Below are 13,105 nucleotides of genomic sequence, written 5' to 3' on the forward strand. Positions count from 1 at the left end.
ACCTTATGATCCATCCTCCATCAGCCGAGCGAAGAAGCGAACGCCGTCGTTGCCGTTGCCTGGAAGGAATAGCTACAGTGAGTGAGTGAGACCACCACTGCAAATAATATCCGTGAATCGGTTTCGATGCGGACTTTAAACACGCGTGTCCCTTTGAACAACGACGTCCTCTTCCCTACTCACTCGATTTCTTTTCCCCGAGGAAGCACCAGCCCTGGAGGTGATCGACTGAGATCGCCCGTCCCCATCTGTGCGTGCCCCGGGTCTTTTGAACCTTTTGTGGTTTACCATGAATGAGAGGGGTTTGCAAGTCAGGAGTCTATTGTTATATTGCACGGCCGCTTCTTCGGAGGGTTTCCTCCGTTGAGGGGAGTGGTTGGTTGCTAGCGTGCGGACGACTACATGGAGGATGAAATAAGGGGGTATTCTAACCCGTGCACAGCGGTACAAAAAAAATGCGATATGCTGCCCTCCTTTCAGCTAGTGAGCCGAGAGACCTGTACCATAGCCCAATTCCAGCGTTTCTTCTCGTGTCTCAGCGCCCACCCGAAATTCTGCTTTCCACCACAGGACGGCGCCGTGAGCCTTCGTGCTGTAACGCAGGGTCCCGGGGTGGTGTCCAGCTCGTGGACGCTAGGCAGCAACCTTCCTTACCATGATGGTCTTTGTACGGTCCGGCGTGATGGAACTGCCCCTGACAGCGTTCGGATAGCGGGCCTTGATGCCATCCGGCATCTTGATGTCGTAATCCAGAATGATGCGGGCGCAGATCATCTTGATCTCATTCGCCGCAAAGAAGCGACCCGGGCACGCATGTCTTCCGTAACCGAATCCCATGTTCTCCTTCGTCACCGAGATGAATTGGTACAACTCCTTGCTGGCATAGTTGATGGGATCTTGTGACTGGCCTGCCCGAAGGCGAGCGAAGCGGTGGGGATCGTAGCTGGATGGGTCCGAGTATAGCTTGGGGTCCTGCAGGGTGGGAAGCGCAGGAACGGCGACCGAGGTACCGGCTGGGATTTCGGTGCCGTCTGAGAAGCGCACCGGCTTCAGGACGCACCGCTGCATGCGTACGATGTTGCTGGGGTTCTGCCGTTGAGACTCGCGCATCACCGAGTCGAGGAGCTTCATCTGGTAGAGTGCTTGCGTTGTCATGACGCCACCGTTGGTTGCCTGGACCGACCTGATCTCCGCGCGCAGCTCGGGGATGACTTCGGGGCAATATCCAATAAGGTCGTATATACTATGACGAATTTCAGCGTCAGTACACCAAACCTGTCGCCTTCAGGCCAGGGGCTTACATTTGAGTTGCTGTCATGGTCGTAGTGTGAATGGCCGCCATGCCCAAGATAAGCTGGGTTTCAGCCAATTCCTCATCAGTCCGTACGTTGAACTGGTCAGACTTGTCCAGGAGCCATTGTAGCATGTCTTTCGGTGGCTCTTCGCCTTTGGCTCGAAGTGCTCTCCTTTCCCGGAGTATTGGTACTAGGAACTCGTGCACACGGCGCCGGTGCTCGTTGACTGTTTTGAGTTGAGGGATCCAGTACTTGGCGGCAAAGCGCAAAGATTTTGGCCAGCGCTTAAGAGCAGCGATAGCAATGAACAGATCGACTGTAAAGTCGATACTGGCGTGGAGGTACTCTTCCCGTCGGCACAAATCAGGGCCGAGGAAGACATGTCCCGAAACGATGGCCACAATCTTGAGCAGCTTTTGAGAGATGTTGATTTCCGTCCAGTCTTCACAGAGCCCAATTTCATCAGATACTGTCCGCGACACCTCGAGGGCTAGCGATGCATTTATTTGAGAGAGGTTGTGGGTAAGATCCGACTTGACGACGTGGACCATTAATGGATTATCCGGAGTGATGCCGAGCAATTTTGTTTCGAAGGTCTGCGAGCCACAAAGGCCAATTCAGAGAACTCGGAAAGCAAACGAATGAGGATGATAGGCTGACCATTTCGTTGGCTGCATTGCTACTAACAACATCCTCTGGTAGTTCGCGAAGTTCCTCGGCGTAACGAAGAGGAAGCACTAGCACCTCGCCTGTGAGATGTAAGTACGGGACCACTATGAGGAAAAGTCATCATGTTACCTACCATCTGTTGAAGTGACACGCCACACAGAGTCTTTGAACTGAGAATGATCAGCAAGATGGATATATGATGCTCGACATTGAACGGCACCTTCAGGTATCCTTCGAGGAATAGTTCCAAGGCATGGTTGACAAAGTACCTGCGTCTCTTCGAGAAGCCCCCCACATTCTGTCCGATCAATGGAAACCTCGAAACATCCTTAACGGCGGAACGCGAGTGGATATAGAGTACCGTGGCAAGGACGAGGAGCACACTGATCGCCTTGTAGACTGCTGGGCCATCTTGATAAAGGCTTTCGAGTAGAGGTTGATGAGCCATGGCGGTGGTTAGGTCTTCTTGCTTCCATCTTCTTCAGATCTTTGACTCAGTCACGTGGTTAGGTTGGGGTGGTCTCATCACAGTTGCTCCCCGGAAGGATCGCCGGAGGCATGGCTAAGGTAGGTTAGGGTTAGTGATTAAGGTAGATAGGTGTTAGGGTTAGACAGGACTTGTGTGGTGGAAAAAGGTGTGGGAGCCAAGTGTGAGTGTAGGGTATAGGAGCTGAGTTAGGTATGGGCATGGGGCGGTAAGTTAGTGGTTACCTTGGAAAAGTACTTAGGACTCGAGCACAATGCACAGGACTGCCCCGAGAGTCAACTCAGTCCAGTCCAGAACCCCCACCACCCCGCATCGGACCCCGGGTAAAACTGCCCACATAGGAACCTACTTTACCCCAAGTAAACGTGCGGCAGACCACCATTATCTTTGCTCGACTGGGGTCAAACAACGCAGCGTCGACAATTATCATGCATCGAAGATTGGCCCTTGGCATTATGGGCAAAGGTGAAAATTCTTTGTTCGTGAGATCTTCCACCTTGAGATCCAACGAAGGATAGAAGATTTCACGACGCAAGGTCACATCTGATCCGACCGACAGCCTCTGACCATCCGTCCTCGCGTCCTCCAGTCAATCAGAGAAGATGCCATTCCACCTCCCTCTCAGCCCGCTCGATAGACGAAACCAGCCCCCGGTGTACTACCTTCAAGTGCAAGATGCCCTGATCCTGATCAGTTCCTTCCTCTGGACCATCGCATACGCCCTCTATGTGCGCCAAGCGTTCCGCGACAAGTCCTACGGCATGCCACTTCTTTGCTTGTACCGACCCCTCGAGCCCCGCGGCGTATCGTCAGCGAAGCTGACCCATGGTGGTTTTACAGGTGGGCGAATATAGCATGGGAGTTTCTGTTCGGCGTCGTGGCCCCGACCTCGGCCGCTCAGACGATCGCTTTCGTTCCGTGGCTGCTCATCGATGTCGCTATCGTCTACACGACGTGGCGGTTCGGCCCCGATCAGTGGAAGCGGTCGCCGCTGGTGGCGAACAATATGGGCTGGATTGTGACGTCTGGTACCATCTTGATGACGGGTTTGTTTTGGACCTTCATCAAGACCGTTGGCGTCGAAGCTGCGTCCTTTTATATCGGTTATGGGGACCAGCTCCTGATAAGCATTACTTCGGTGGCGCAGTTGATGTCAAGGAATAATACCTCCGGTCATTCCTTGGGTATCTGGTACGTGATCTACTCCATTCTTCCCCGATTGATGAGTACTGAAGTGGGACAACATAGGTTTTATCGGGCGAGTGGGACTTGCTTGACCATTCTGCTGTTTGCCTGGCGGTATTGGCATTACGCCGATAGCTATCCGAGAGTGGCACAACCTACAACGTTGTTCCTCTTCGTGGGCTCAGAGGTGGTGGATTCGATCTACCCGATGGTCTATGTCTTTCTGGAAAAGAAGGCGAAAAAGAAAGGGACGTAGCATAGCTCGAAGATCACATCAGATGAGACACAAGATGGCCCGGTATGGACGTCAAGCTTGCCTTTTGATCTGACAAGCATCAACGTCAAAGGATACCGATGAAAGAAAGGAGAGCGGGTGAAGTGAATCGCTGATCCTTTCAGGCCACATAGAGCAAATCAAGGTCTGCTGCGTAGGCTTAATCTCCGACACGCTAATTCCATAGTCTATATGTAATTCCCTGAATAACCAGATCACACAATTCCATCTCGTCCTGATAGAATCTAGAATGTCAGGACTTCTACCAGTGTTCATGGCAGGTTTCTCAACTCGCTACGACCATTGAGCTGCTTGCAATTCCATGCGGGATCCCACCTCACGCTCAATTCCATGCTTCTATAATGCTTTATCCACTTTGCTCAAACCAGCATTTATGATGCTCTCCTACTTGTATTTTAACGCGACTGCAAGAGATTAAGCCCAATCAAATCTCGAATTGTGTCCACATGCTAAATGGACGAAGAGAAGTCTCCCAAGCCTCTTACACAATCTTCCACATACAAAATCAGGTGTAACTCCCTCCAGTATAACTAACAGCGATTTCGTGGCACTTGAAGAGCCCGTGAAAGAAAGACTCCTCTAATACTGAGTATTCTTGATGTCATCCGCGAGCTTCTCGGCAAGTACGTCTGGTTTTTGTCAGCCTTAAACAGTCACTGGGCATGATATGTGCGGAACGTCTACTTACACACTTGGATCTGTGGGGCTGGCCCTACAACGGAATAATGGATTAGACAGTGATTTCGAATAAGCCAAAAATCGGCCGGGCTGAAATGACCGAAACTCACCTGGCGGTAAAAACGGGAATGCGGAGCAGTCTATTACTCTCACTGACCAGCTGTCAGTCATTTGTTGATTTAAGCACAAGCTAAAGAAGCTCACGATTCTTGACGCCATGGACCTTGCCATGGCTATCCACGACGGCATTAGGATCGGACGCATTTCCCATTTTGTTGGTCGCGAACGCGTGGTACAATGGGTTAAGCGCCTCCTTCAAATACGCTAAGATCTGCTCGTCAGTATCCACGCTCGGACCGGGAATGATTTCTTGGCCAATCAAGACCGGGGCCATGGCTTTGGATGCCAGCGCCTGGCGTGCGCGCTTGAACGCTGCGATCATAACATCGACATCAGACTGCTCCGTGAACAGGTTGGGATTTATCAGCGGCGCGTCGCTCATATTCGGTGATGCTATTGACACGTTGCCCCTGGACTGAGGTGCGGTCAGTGTCGCCAGCAAGGTGGCGTAATCAGCACCCGGCACAGACTCAGCTGCCTCAGAGACGCCGTTTGGATATATCCCATACACCACCTCTGGCCAGTCTGCGGGCAACGTCGACAGAACTGCAGTGAGTACGTCAGCAAGAATTTTGGGCAGTTGTTTGTGTGTGTTTTTTTTGTGCGTGTAGGTAAATGGGGCCTCATCACCTACATTCCACGGTCTCTGCGGAAAAGTTGGCCCGCAACGCTTGCGGGATTTTTTCCATTCCCAAGTAATCACCTCCCGCACTAGCCAGCGGTCCCGTGGCGTGGGTGTTGAACTGATTGACGGCTTGTGCCAAGTAAGTCGCATTCTCATCCGCAGATGAAGTCAACACGTTGACCCGGTAAGAAATGGGCACAGTGATATGGTCGTTCATGCCTTGGCCTACGCCGGGTCGGTTTGCCACAACGCTGATGTTGTACTTCTGTAACAGAGCTGCTGGTCCTACTCCGGACACCTGCAACAGCTGCGGTGACTGGAAGACGCCGGCCGAGACAATAACCTCCTTGTTGGCGGTGATGGAGCATGTTGAACCTGCTGCTGTTACCTGAACACCGGTGGCTACTGCACCCCGATTGAAAAGGATGCGCTGAGCAAAAGTGCCATTGAAGATTGCTAGATTTGGCCGGCTGAGGAAAGGGCGCAGGTATGCGGTCTCCGAATCGGAGCGAAAGCCGTCGGATTGTGTTATGGTATTCAGCTGCCAGGATTGTCCTATGAGGTTGCCATTGATGAATGCGTTCACCTTCGGGATGCCGATGGCTGTCAGCCCCTTTGCGACCCAGGTGCTCCAGGGTTGGGCGTAGGACGCATAAGTGACGTCAAGCCGTCCTCCAGTTACCGTGTCAGCCGGGTTGTACTGAGCAGTCGCATTGGCCCCTCTCGCCTTTTCATTTGGAGGAGTGAAGTTCATCGTCTTTCTGTAATACTGCAACATCTCGTCGTATGTGTACGACTGGTCGCCAACCACGTCCGCCCACCGCTGATGGGCGCCCTTGGATGTCTGAGAGTATGCCATGAAGTTTATAGTGCTGCAACCGCCCAGCTAGATGAAGATTAATTGAAAGTCTCCACAGGAGGAGGGGCGTGAGCACGCCAGCATAAACGCACAGCTTTTGCTCGATAATAAGGGAAAACATTATTATCCAGCCCCTGCATATTGTCCAGTTAGTCCAAATTCCCTTGTCACGGTGACGGAGAAAGGGCACAAGGAAGGACCGACAATTTGCGGAGTAGTCGTGAAGCCCCATTCAATTGCAGCTCCATCTGGACCATCGAAGGAGCCTGCGTACTCTGGAACTTGAGTCCGGTTTCCCACGACGTCTTCGGGAAAGGTGCCAGCCTCAATAACGGCAACTGTGACGCCAGACTGCTCGGTGAGTCGATTTGCCAACACTAGACCAGCAGTACCCCCCCCAACAATCACATAATCGAACTTCTGACCGAGGTTCTGGTGCGGGCAAGAAGTAAGAGAAGCAGCAGAAGCTGACATAGAATTGCGGTAAAAAAGAAGCCCGATTGCGAAGAGCGACGAACTCAGGCGGAAAGTGTACATGATCGCTGCGGTGCTTGAAACCTAGATCAAACGAAAGACAAGAAGTGAGGTTCTCAGTTCTAGGGCTCCAGATTGGCCCTGTCTCTGTTTTAGTGCCGGCCACCGAGAGTTCTACCGCCTATATATAAGGTAAGAACGCTCCATGGCTTACTGCGAAATGCTCGGTGTCGGCCGCAAGGTAGCATTCCGGCGAAGGAGGGATGGGGGCAACGTCCTCACGGCACATTGTCTGACGCCTGTCTTGACAAAAACGGCAACGTGGCTGATTATCATACTAGCTGCCACCGGAGACGGGAGGGCGCCACCAATAGCCATCAAGAGCTGGCACAACCAGGAGCACTATCGTGTTGGCAGAAGGGTGCACGAGAGAGACCAGAATTTGAAAGCGTTGATGCTGAGCCGCAAGGAACAGATGGATCCGGCCATTTAGCGTAGATCGCTCAGCTCAAGTGAGTCTTATGGTAAGCTTACCCATTGTAATCGGAGGGCAGTACGCTGTCTGCCTGCCAGTCACATTGGGCATTCCGAGGGCAGTCGGGCTGATGGAACCATTGAATGAACCCATCATCCCATTCAAGGCAGCCTTGAGAGGACCGCCTTACTTCCCAGTGAAGCCCAAGGAAAAGTGACTAATCCCAGGGCAGACTGGACGTGGTAGATAAGCCAAAGAAGAGAAACCAAACAGACCAACCCGAGATAAATCTAGATGGAATTCTTCTCGTTCGAATCCAGTGGATCGGAACTATTCTCTGTTAATGAGATGAAGTGCGTGCACTAGTGAAGCATCTAAGAGCCCTATGATCGGAGAATTAATGGGGGCTATGCACTGGGCCACGAGGCCACCTACATGCTTATGTAGCATGGATATGGCCTAATCTGCCACCCTCATTAACTTGCGTCTCTGTGACCCACCCACTCACCCACTCCATTGTCCCTGCCGCTTAGGTAAGGGGAGTCTGACGGCATGGTTACAAACCCATGGGGACTCTTCGAGGCGCTTGCAGGCTTCCTTGAAGCAGACTGTTGCTGTGCTGGCTACGCCCAAAGACCAATATGTATTCAAGCCGTCGAAACAGCAGTAAGCTATGGGATGTATGGTGGTAATTGTGGTTAGACTCCCACTGATCACGTTCCTTGGTGCAAATGCATAGACGTACTATTAGATAGCTCGCTTCTGCTGGGTAGGTGCGTGGCAAGCGTGGGTGTGATGTGCGGCTGATGATCCTGGACGTGCAGATTCGCATGCCATTGCCAGGGCTGGGATGGCTTGCCTCAGTCCCTCAGACATGCCAAGATGCTAAGCCCCTTTGGGTTACCTTTAATATGCTGACTTCGCAGCCTTCGGGTGGCACAGGATGGTCCACACGTGGTATCTTAGTGGATTAGTAGCTTCGGCACTCATTGTTCTTCATTTTGTACCCGAGCACGTGATTCTTTAACGGCACCGGATTTCCGGGTTTTCTCCGAGGTTTATCCGATTCGCTTACACCTCCGGAATGAATTTACCTCTTCTAAAGCTTCTATTTTTAGGTAAACAGTACTTTACACACCAAATGTGTGTGGGAAAGCGGTCGTACGCTCTCAAGCCTACAACTAGTATAAGTTACTGTTTAGTGACGGACTACTAGTGATCGCCTTCTGGTCTAGTCGTAACGAGCATAAACCGTTCCGCTTCCACACCTCATTTCGATAGACGCACATCTCATGTCGTTTCCCGCGCCAGAAATAACAAACACCGCAACACCAGAGTACCAGCGCCAATAGGAATCGAACCTATTACGTATTAGAATACCTTTAACCTGCGCCCAGAGAGCATCAGATGTAGGGCCCGGATGTGCGCCCAAAAAAATCCGTATAGGAGCACCCGTCACTGTTGATCCGTTCAATCAGCGAGACCGCCAACGAGACCGCTTACAATTGTGCATAAGACAGCTCACGGGGTACGTTCACTGGGTAAGCTCATGGGGAAAGCCTACGAAAGCCTGCAATAGTACCAACGACAGCCCCCAGGACAGCCCCTAAGATAACCCCTAGAAATGGCCTTCAAGGTAGCCCTGGAAATTGCGAAACCGAGCAGGAGCTCGGATGGAACTCCGGGATCCGTTCTGGGTGCTACTCGCGGGCCTCGCGGGCTCTCTTCAAGCGTGGGGTGTGCGCACGACAGAATGCGGTGTGCATCTATCGAAGTGGGATGTGCGCCTACCTATTGTTTACCTATGTCGATGGGTCTATTAGCTACTGTGTAGCCAAGTCTTCATATCTCCTCGCTTTTGAGTCAACTCTATCCCAAACTACAATTGCGGCCGCCATTCGATGTTGATGCGATGACCCTTGATGTCACCATTGAACCATTCAATCACCTCGATCTTCTCTTGGCACGTCCGAGCCCCCTCCAAGACTTCACTCTCCACGACGGCCATGACGGTCTCATGCAGTTGATTCATGGCCAGATTCTTGCCGATGCACGCTCTCAAGCCCGCCCCGAAAGGAATCATAGATCTTTCCATGCCGGACCGTCGAAGTCCATGGTCTGTTCCATCGTCCAGCCACCTCTCGGGCTGGAAGGTGAAGGGGTCTGGAAAGACGTCGGGATCATGGTGAAGATTGTAAGCAGCACAGCCCACAATCGAGCCAGGCGGGATGAGTATGTCGCCAACGCGCAGCCCGGGGCTCGAGGCAGGCACCACGCGCGTCAGTCGCGTTGGATTCGCCATGCCGAGGCGCAGACCCTCCTTGACAACGGCGCGTAGGAACGGTAGCCCACTGTCCTGGTGTCTAGCCGAACGGATCTCACACAGCAACCGCACCCGCGCAGATTCACTCTGTACCAAATGGAACAGTATCGTGGCCAGCATGACGGCCGTCGAGTCGGCACCCGCGAAGATAATGGCCTTGCTCTGCGCGGCAGCCTCGGCGTGCGAGATGCCCGCTTGGACGAGGCGCTCGTGGTAGTAATGCGGCTTGGTGGCCGAGACTGTGCTGCCCATGACCTCCTCGGCGAAGTGGTCAAGCTTGACGAATGACTCGATGACCTGCTCATTGGCGCTGAGGCGTTGAGACATGGCGTACACGAAACGGAAGATGCTGTTGGGCAGTAGCGAGAAGCGAGCGAACGCCACAATGGCGAAGATAAAAGGGTTGGCACTGAGCTTGGCGTCGTCCAGCTGCCTCTCCTTGAGGGTGCGATGCTTGTTCTCGTCGAGTCCGCCGTACCGCTGCCCAAGCAAATAGGCCGTCACGACATCGATGGAGAGTCGCGCGCAGAGATCCAATATGTCCGTCTTGATGCGGGCCGTTTTGAACTCGCACAGTTGGTTCACGAACTCGGCCACGCAGCTTCCAATGACCCCTCCGGACCCGCTCTCCGTCCGCATTTGCGCAGGTGAAAAGAGAGGTGCTACTGCCTTGGCGCGCACGTCTCGGTATGCCGTGTCTATGGCCGAGAAGATGGACACAATGGGCCCGAGATTGAAGTTCCTGTACCGGTCATCTTTTGAAAACCCACCCTCTGCTATGTAGATGTCGCGTATGGCTTCGCTGTCAGAGATAGAGACGGAGTTGGGCGCAACTCGGAGCACTTTCGTCTTGTACTTTTGATGATAGTAACGCAATACGCGTCCCTCTATTCCAAGGTAGCATATGAAGTGCAGGAACAAGGAGCTGACCTTGGCGATAATTGGGCCGGGCACGTGGCTGAGAGGATGGAAGCGCACCCGGTAGACAATAGGAACCAGGGTCAATGCAATCAACACAGGCACTGACGCGAACATCTTGTGGAGTCAAGTCTCAGGGGCAAATACCGACCAGCATCTGAAATTGTTGGAATCTTCTCCATTTAACAGTCGCAAAAAGCTGACAAACAAATCCAGACTTGACACCCAACCCTCTCTCTTCAAATCTTCAAAGCCTCTGTCAGATACAATGGCCAGGTCGTAGTGCCAACAAGCCACTGCTTCCGGTGCCTCATTGGCTGGGTTCGCTTACACGGTCCGGCAGCGGTTGTGGTGTAATAAGCAAACCTTGCGTACTCGGGGTCGGAAAAATTACTTGGGCTTTCCCTGACCAATGATCCAGCGATTCTCATCGAAGTTCGTTTTCATCGTGCCACGAGTGCCTTTATCACAATGTTTAAGACTAACACACGCCAGCTTCCAACAGTCAATGTAAGCACCCGAGAATAGCGGTATAGGATGGCGTCCTCAATGAATGGAACGAACGGAACGGACGACCACAAATTTGAAGAGCTTATGCAGACACTGAACGGAATCAACGCCGACACCTTCAGCAACGATGGTAAAAGGATCCAGACCCTCCTGGCAGCGTATGCCCTCGTATCTCGGCTCGAGACGCCATGGGATTTCGTATTGAGACTCTGCATGGGTCAGGTACTCACTTTGACCCTTGTGTGAAGTCCGAGACTGGGGCTGAAATGTGCATCAGCCAGCGCTTGGGGCAGCTCTGAAAGTTTCGAAGGATCTGCAGCTGTTCGACAAATGGCATGAGCGCGGTGACGGCGCCATGACAAGGGAGCAGCTGGCAGCGATGGTGTCTTGCGACCCCAACCTTCTCTGTCAGTGCCCTTAAATATGAGACACGGAGAATGTGTGTGTGTGTGTGAGAGAGAGGGAGGGAGAGAGGGCGGGATGGATGGAGGGAGAGACAGACCTGGCAGCTAAACAGATATGATGATCTAGTTCGCCTACTCCGCCATTTAGCAGCAAACCACGTGCTGCAAGAGACTTCGATAGGGGTTTTCAAGCCGACCAAATTGAGTATCTCTTTCACCCAATCAGTGTTCGGGGAGTGGATCAACCATCTGTTTGTCTCTCCATAAATCAACACTTTTAGCAAAGGGTAACAGACTCAGTTACGATGCGACAATTCCGTGCTTCTTCAAGATGCCAATGTACCTGGCTCAGAACGGCTACCAAAATCCTTTGGATCCCAGCAATGGCGTTTTCCAGTACGCGAAAGGTTGGAAGGGAGATATGTTCCACTATTACGAGTCCCACCCGGTCGAGGGTGAATCCTTCAACCACGTCATGGGCGGCGTCATGGCAAACCAGGCCGGGTGGGTGGACATTTTCCCCCACAACGCCATTCTCGAGTCAGACTCGGATAGCGAGTCCCCTCTCGTGGTAGACGTGGGAGGCAACATTGGTCACGACATGGAAAAGTTTCGCCAGTTACACCCAGAGACAGCTTCTCGTCTGTACCTGGAGGACAGACCAGAGGTTGTAAAGCACTCCCTGTGTCCGGAGCCTGTGAACAAGATAGGCTACGACTTCTTCATGCCGCAGCCGATCAAAGGTAAGGCTCATCGTGCGCGGTAAGAAGGCAGATGAACGGCCGCTAAACCATGCACATCACAGGAGCGCGCGCCTACTACATGCACGGCGTCCTCCACGACTGGTCCGACGAGCCGGCCCGCAAGATTCTCGAAATGCAGAGAGGGGCGATGAAACCGGGATACAGCAAACTCCTGATCCACGACCACATTGCGCCCGAGGCCTTGGCCCACCCGCACACCACGGCCTACGATCTGACCATGATGGTCATGGTGGCGGGGGTAGAGCGGAGCGAGGCGCATTGGAGCACGCTGCTCAAGTCTGCGGGTTACAAGTTCCTCAGGGTCTGGACTTCGCCGCTGGCCGTGCAGGGCATCATCGAGGCCGAGCTCGAGCAGTAGGAGTGTTGCTGCCATGCCCCTTGATACAATTCCGGTTTGATTTTTCCACGGTATTCCGTATCGCCCGGTTCGTCCGGGCTAGAAAATTCACAATCGCAACACATCGCGCCCGATCGTTGATGATTGATGCTCTTTGCTGTTTCCCCGTGCTCTTGCTTCGTGGCTATCGGGGTTCCTGCCCATGGTCCAAAGTGAGAGATCGAAGAACCCAGTCGAGCGTGCAGATTCTCGTTTGTCTGCTGCGCTGTGAGATATAACTGACGAAGAGCGTTGAATTTGAGCTTATGGGGGTTCTTTGTGCTACGAGTGTCAAGGTCTCATGGTGGAATTACGGGGTATGGCACAACGCTGTCACGTCACAGAATATCTTGTGTTTCATTCATTGGACCTTGAGAGCGCACATTATTAGTAAGCTGTTATGTAGCTTTCTTCTTCCTCTTTCTCCTCCTCCTCTTCTTCTCCTCCTTCTTCTTCCGCTTCTTCTCCTCCGTTTGCCTCTGTTGGCTTTCCCGTTCCGCATAAAGAGGTTATGTAGTTGCTACGCGCATTCTTTCCCTAGCGTCATTCTTAGCTGTCTGCGGGTTTGCTTAGTTGCTGAGTGTTAAATCGTAACCTAGTATATAAAACCATCTGACAAGAATAGCACAAGAAAAGGAACCCCCCGTA

The 13,105-nt window shown here is 52.6% G+C and overlaps 5 protein-coding genes across 5 annotated transcripts; 2 read left to right on the forward strand and 3 right to left on the reverse strand.

The window, feature by feature from the left end:
* Positions 1 to 633: 633 nt before the first annotated feature.
* HO133_005437 (uncharacterized protein) lies at positions 634 to 2,412 on the reverse strand (the record flags this gene model as incomplete). The annotated part of the gene is made up of 5 exons (XM_037296347.1): positions 634 to 1,243; positions 1,302 to 1,891; positions 1,956 to 2,044; positions 2,098 to 2,134; positions 2,185 to 2,412. The coding sequence occupies 5 exons, from the start codon at positions 2,410 to 2,412 to the stop codon at positions 634 to 636; spliced, it is 1,554 nt and encodes a 517-aa protein (XP_037148329.1).
* A 641-nt stretch (positions 2,413 to 3,053) lies between these two features.
* Positions 3,054 to 3,892, forward strand: HO133_005438 (uncharacterized protein; the record flags this gene model as incomplete). The annotated part of the gene is made up of 3 exons (XM_037296348.1): positions 3,054 to 3,229; positions 3,292 to 3,642; positions 3,700 to 3,892. The coding sequence occupies 3 exons, from the start codon at positions 3,054 to 3,056 to the stop codon at positions 3,890 to 3,892; spliced, it is 720 nt and encodes a 239-aa protein (XP_037148330.1).
* A 618-nt stretch (positions 3,893 to 4,510) lies between these two features.
* HO133_005439 (uncharacterized protein) lies at positions 4,511 to 6,976 on the reverse strand (the record flags this gene model as incomplete). The annotated part of the gene is made up of 6 exons (XM_037296349.1): positions 4,511 to 4,560; positions 4,814 to 5,275; positions 5,364 to 6,240; positions 6,306 to 6,347; positions 6,418 to 6,645; positions 6,902 to 6,976. 6 exons carry the CDS (start codon positions 6,974 to 6,976, stop codon positions 4,511 to 4,513), a joined length of 1,734 nt encoding a protein of 577 aa, XP_037148331.1.
* A 2,065-nt stretch (positions 6,977 to 9,041) lies between these two features.
* On the reverse strand, positions 9,042 to 10,520 carry HO133_005440 (uncharacterized protein; the record flags this gene model as incomplete). The annotated part of the gene is made up of 1 exon (XM_037296350.1): positions 9,042 to 10,520. The coding sequence occupies one exon, from the start codon at positions 10,518 to 10,520 to the stop codon at positions 9,042 to 9,044; it is 1,479 nt and encodes a 492-aa protein (XP_037148332.1).
* A 432-nt stretch (positions 10,521 to 10,952) lies between these two features.
* On the forward strand, positions 10,953 to 12,439 carry HO133_005441 (uncharacterized protein; the record flags this gene model as incomplete). Its single annotated transcript, XM_037296351.1, has 5 exons — positions 10,953 to 11,135; positions 11,191 to 11,320; positions 11,445 to 11,568; positions 11,618 to 12,060; positions 12,123 to 12,439. The coding sequence occupies 5 exons, from the start codon at positions 10,953 to 10,955 to the stop codon at positions 12,437 to 12,439; spliced, it is 1,197 nt and encodes a 398-aa protein (XP_037148333.1).
* Positions 12,440 to 13,105: the final 666 nt, after the last annotated feature.

The sequence above is a fragment of the Letharia lupina genome, assembly GCF_014066315.1.
Source record: "Letharia lupina isolate WasteWater1 chromosome Unknown contig_21, whole genome shotgun sequence".
Classification (NCBI taxonomy): domain Eukaryota; kingdom Fungi; phylum Ascomycota; class Lecanoromycetes; order Lecanorales; family Parmeliaceae; genus Letharia; species Letharia lupina.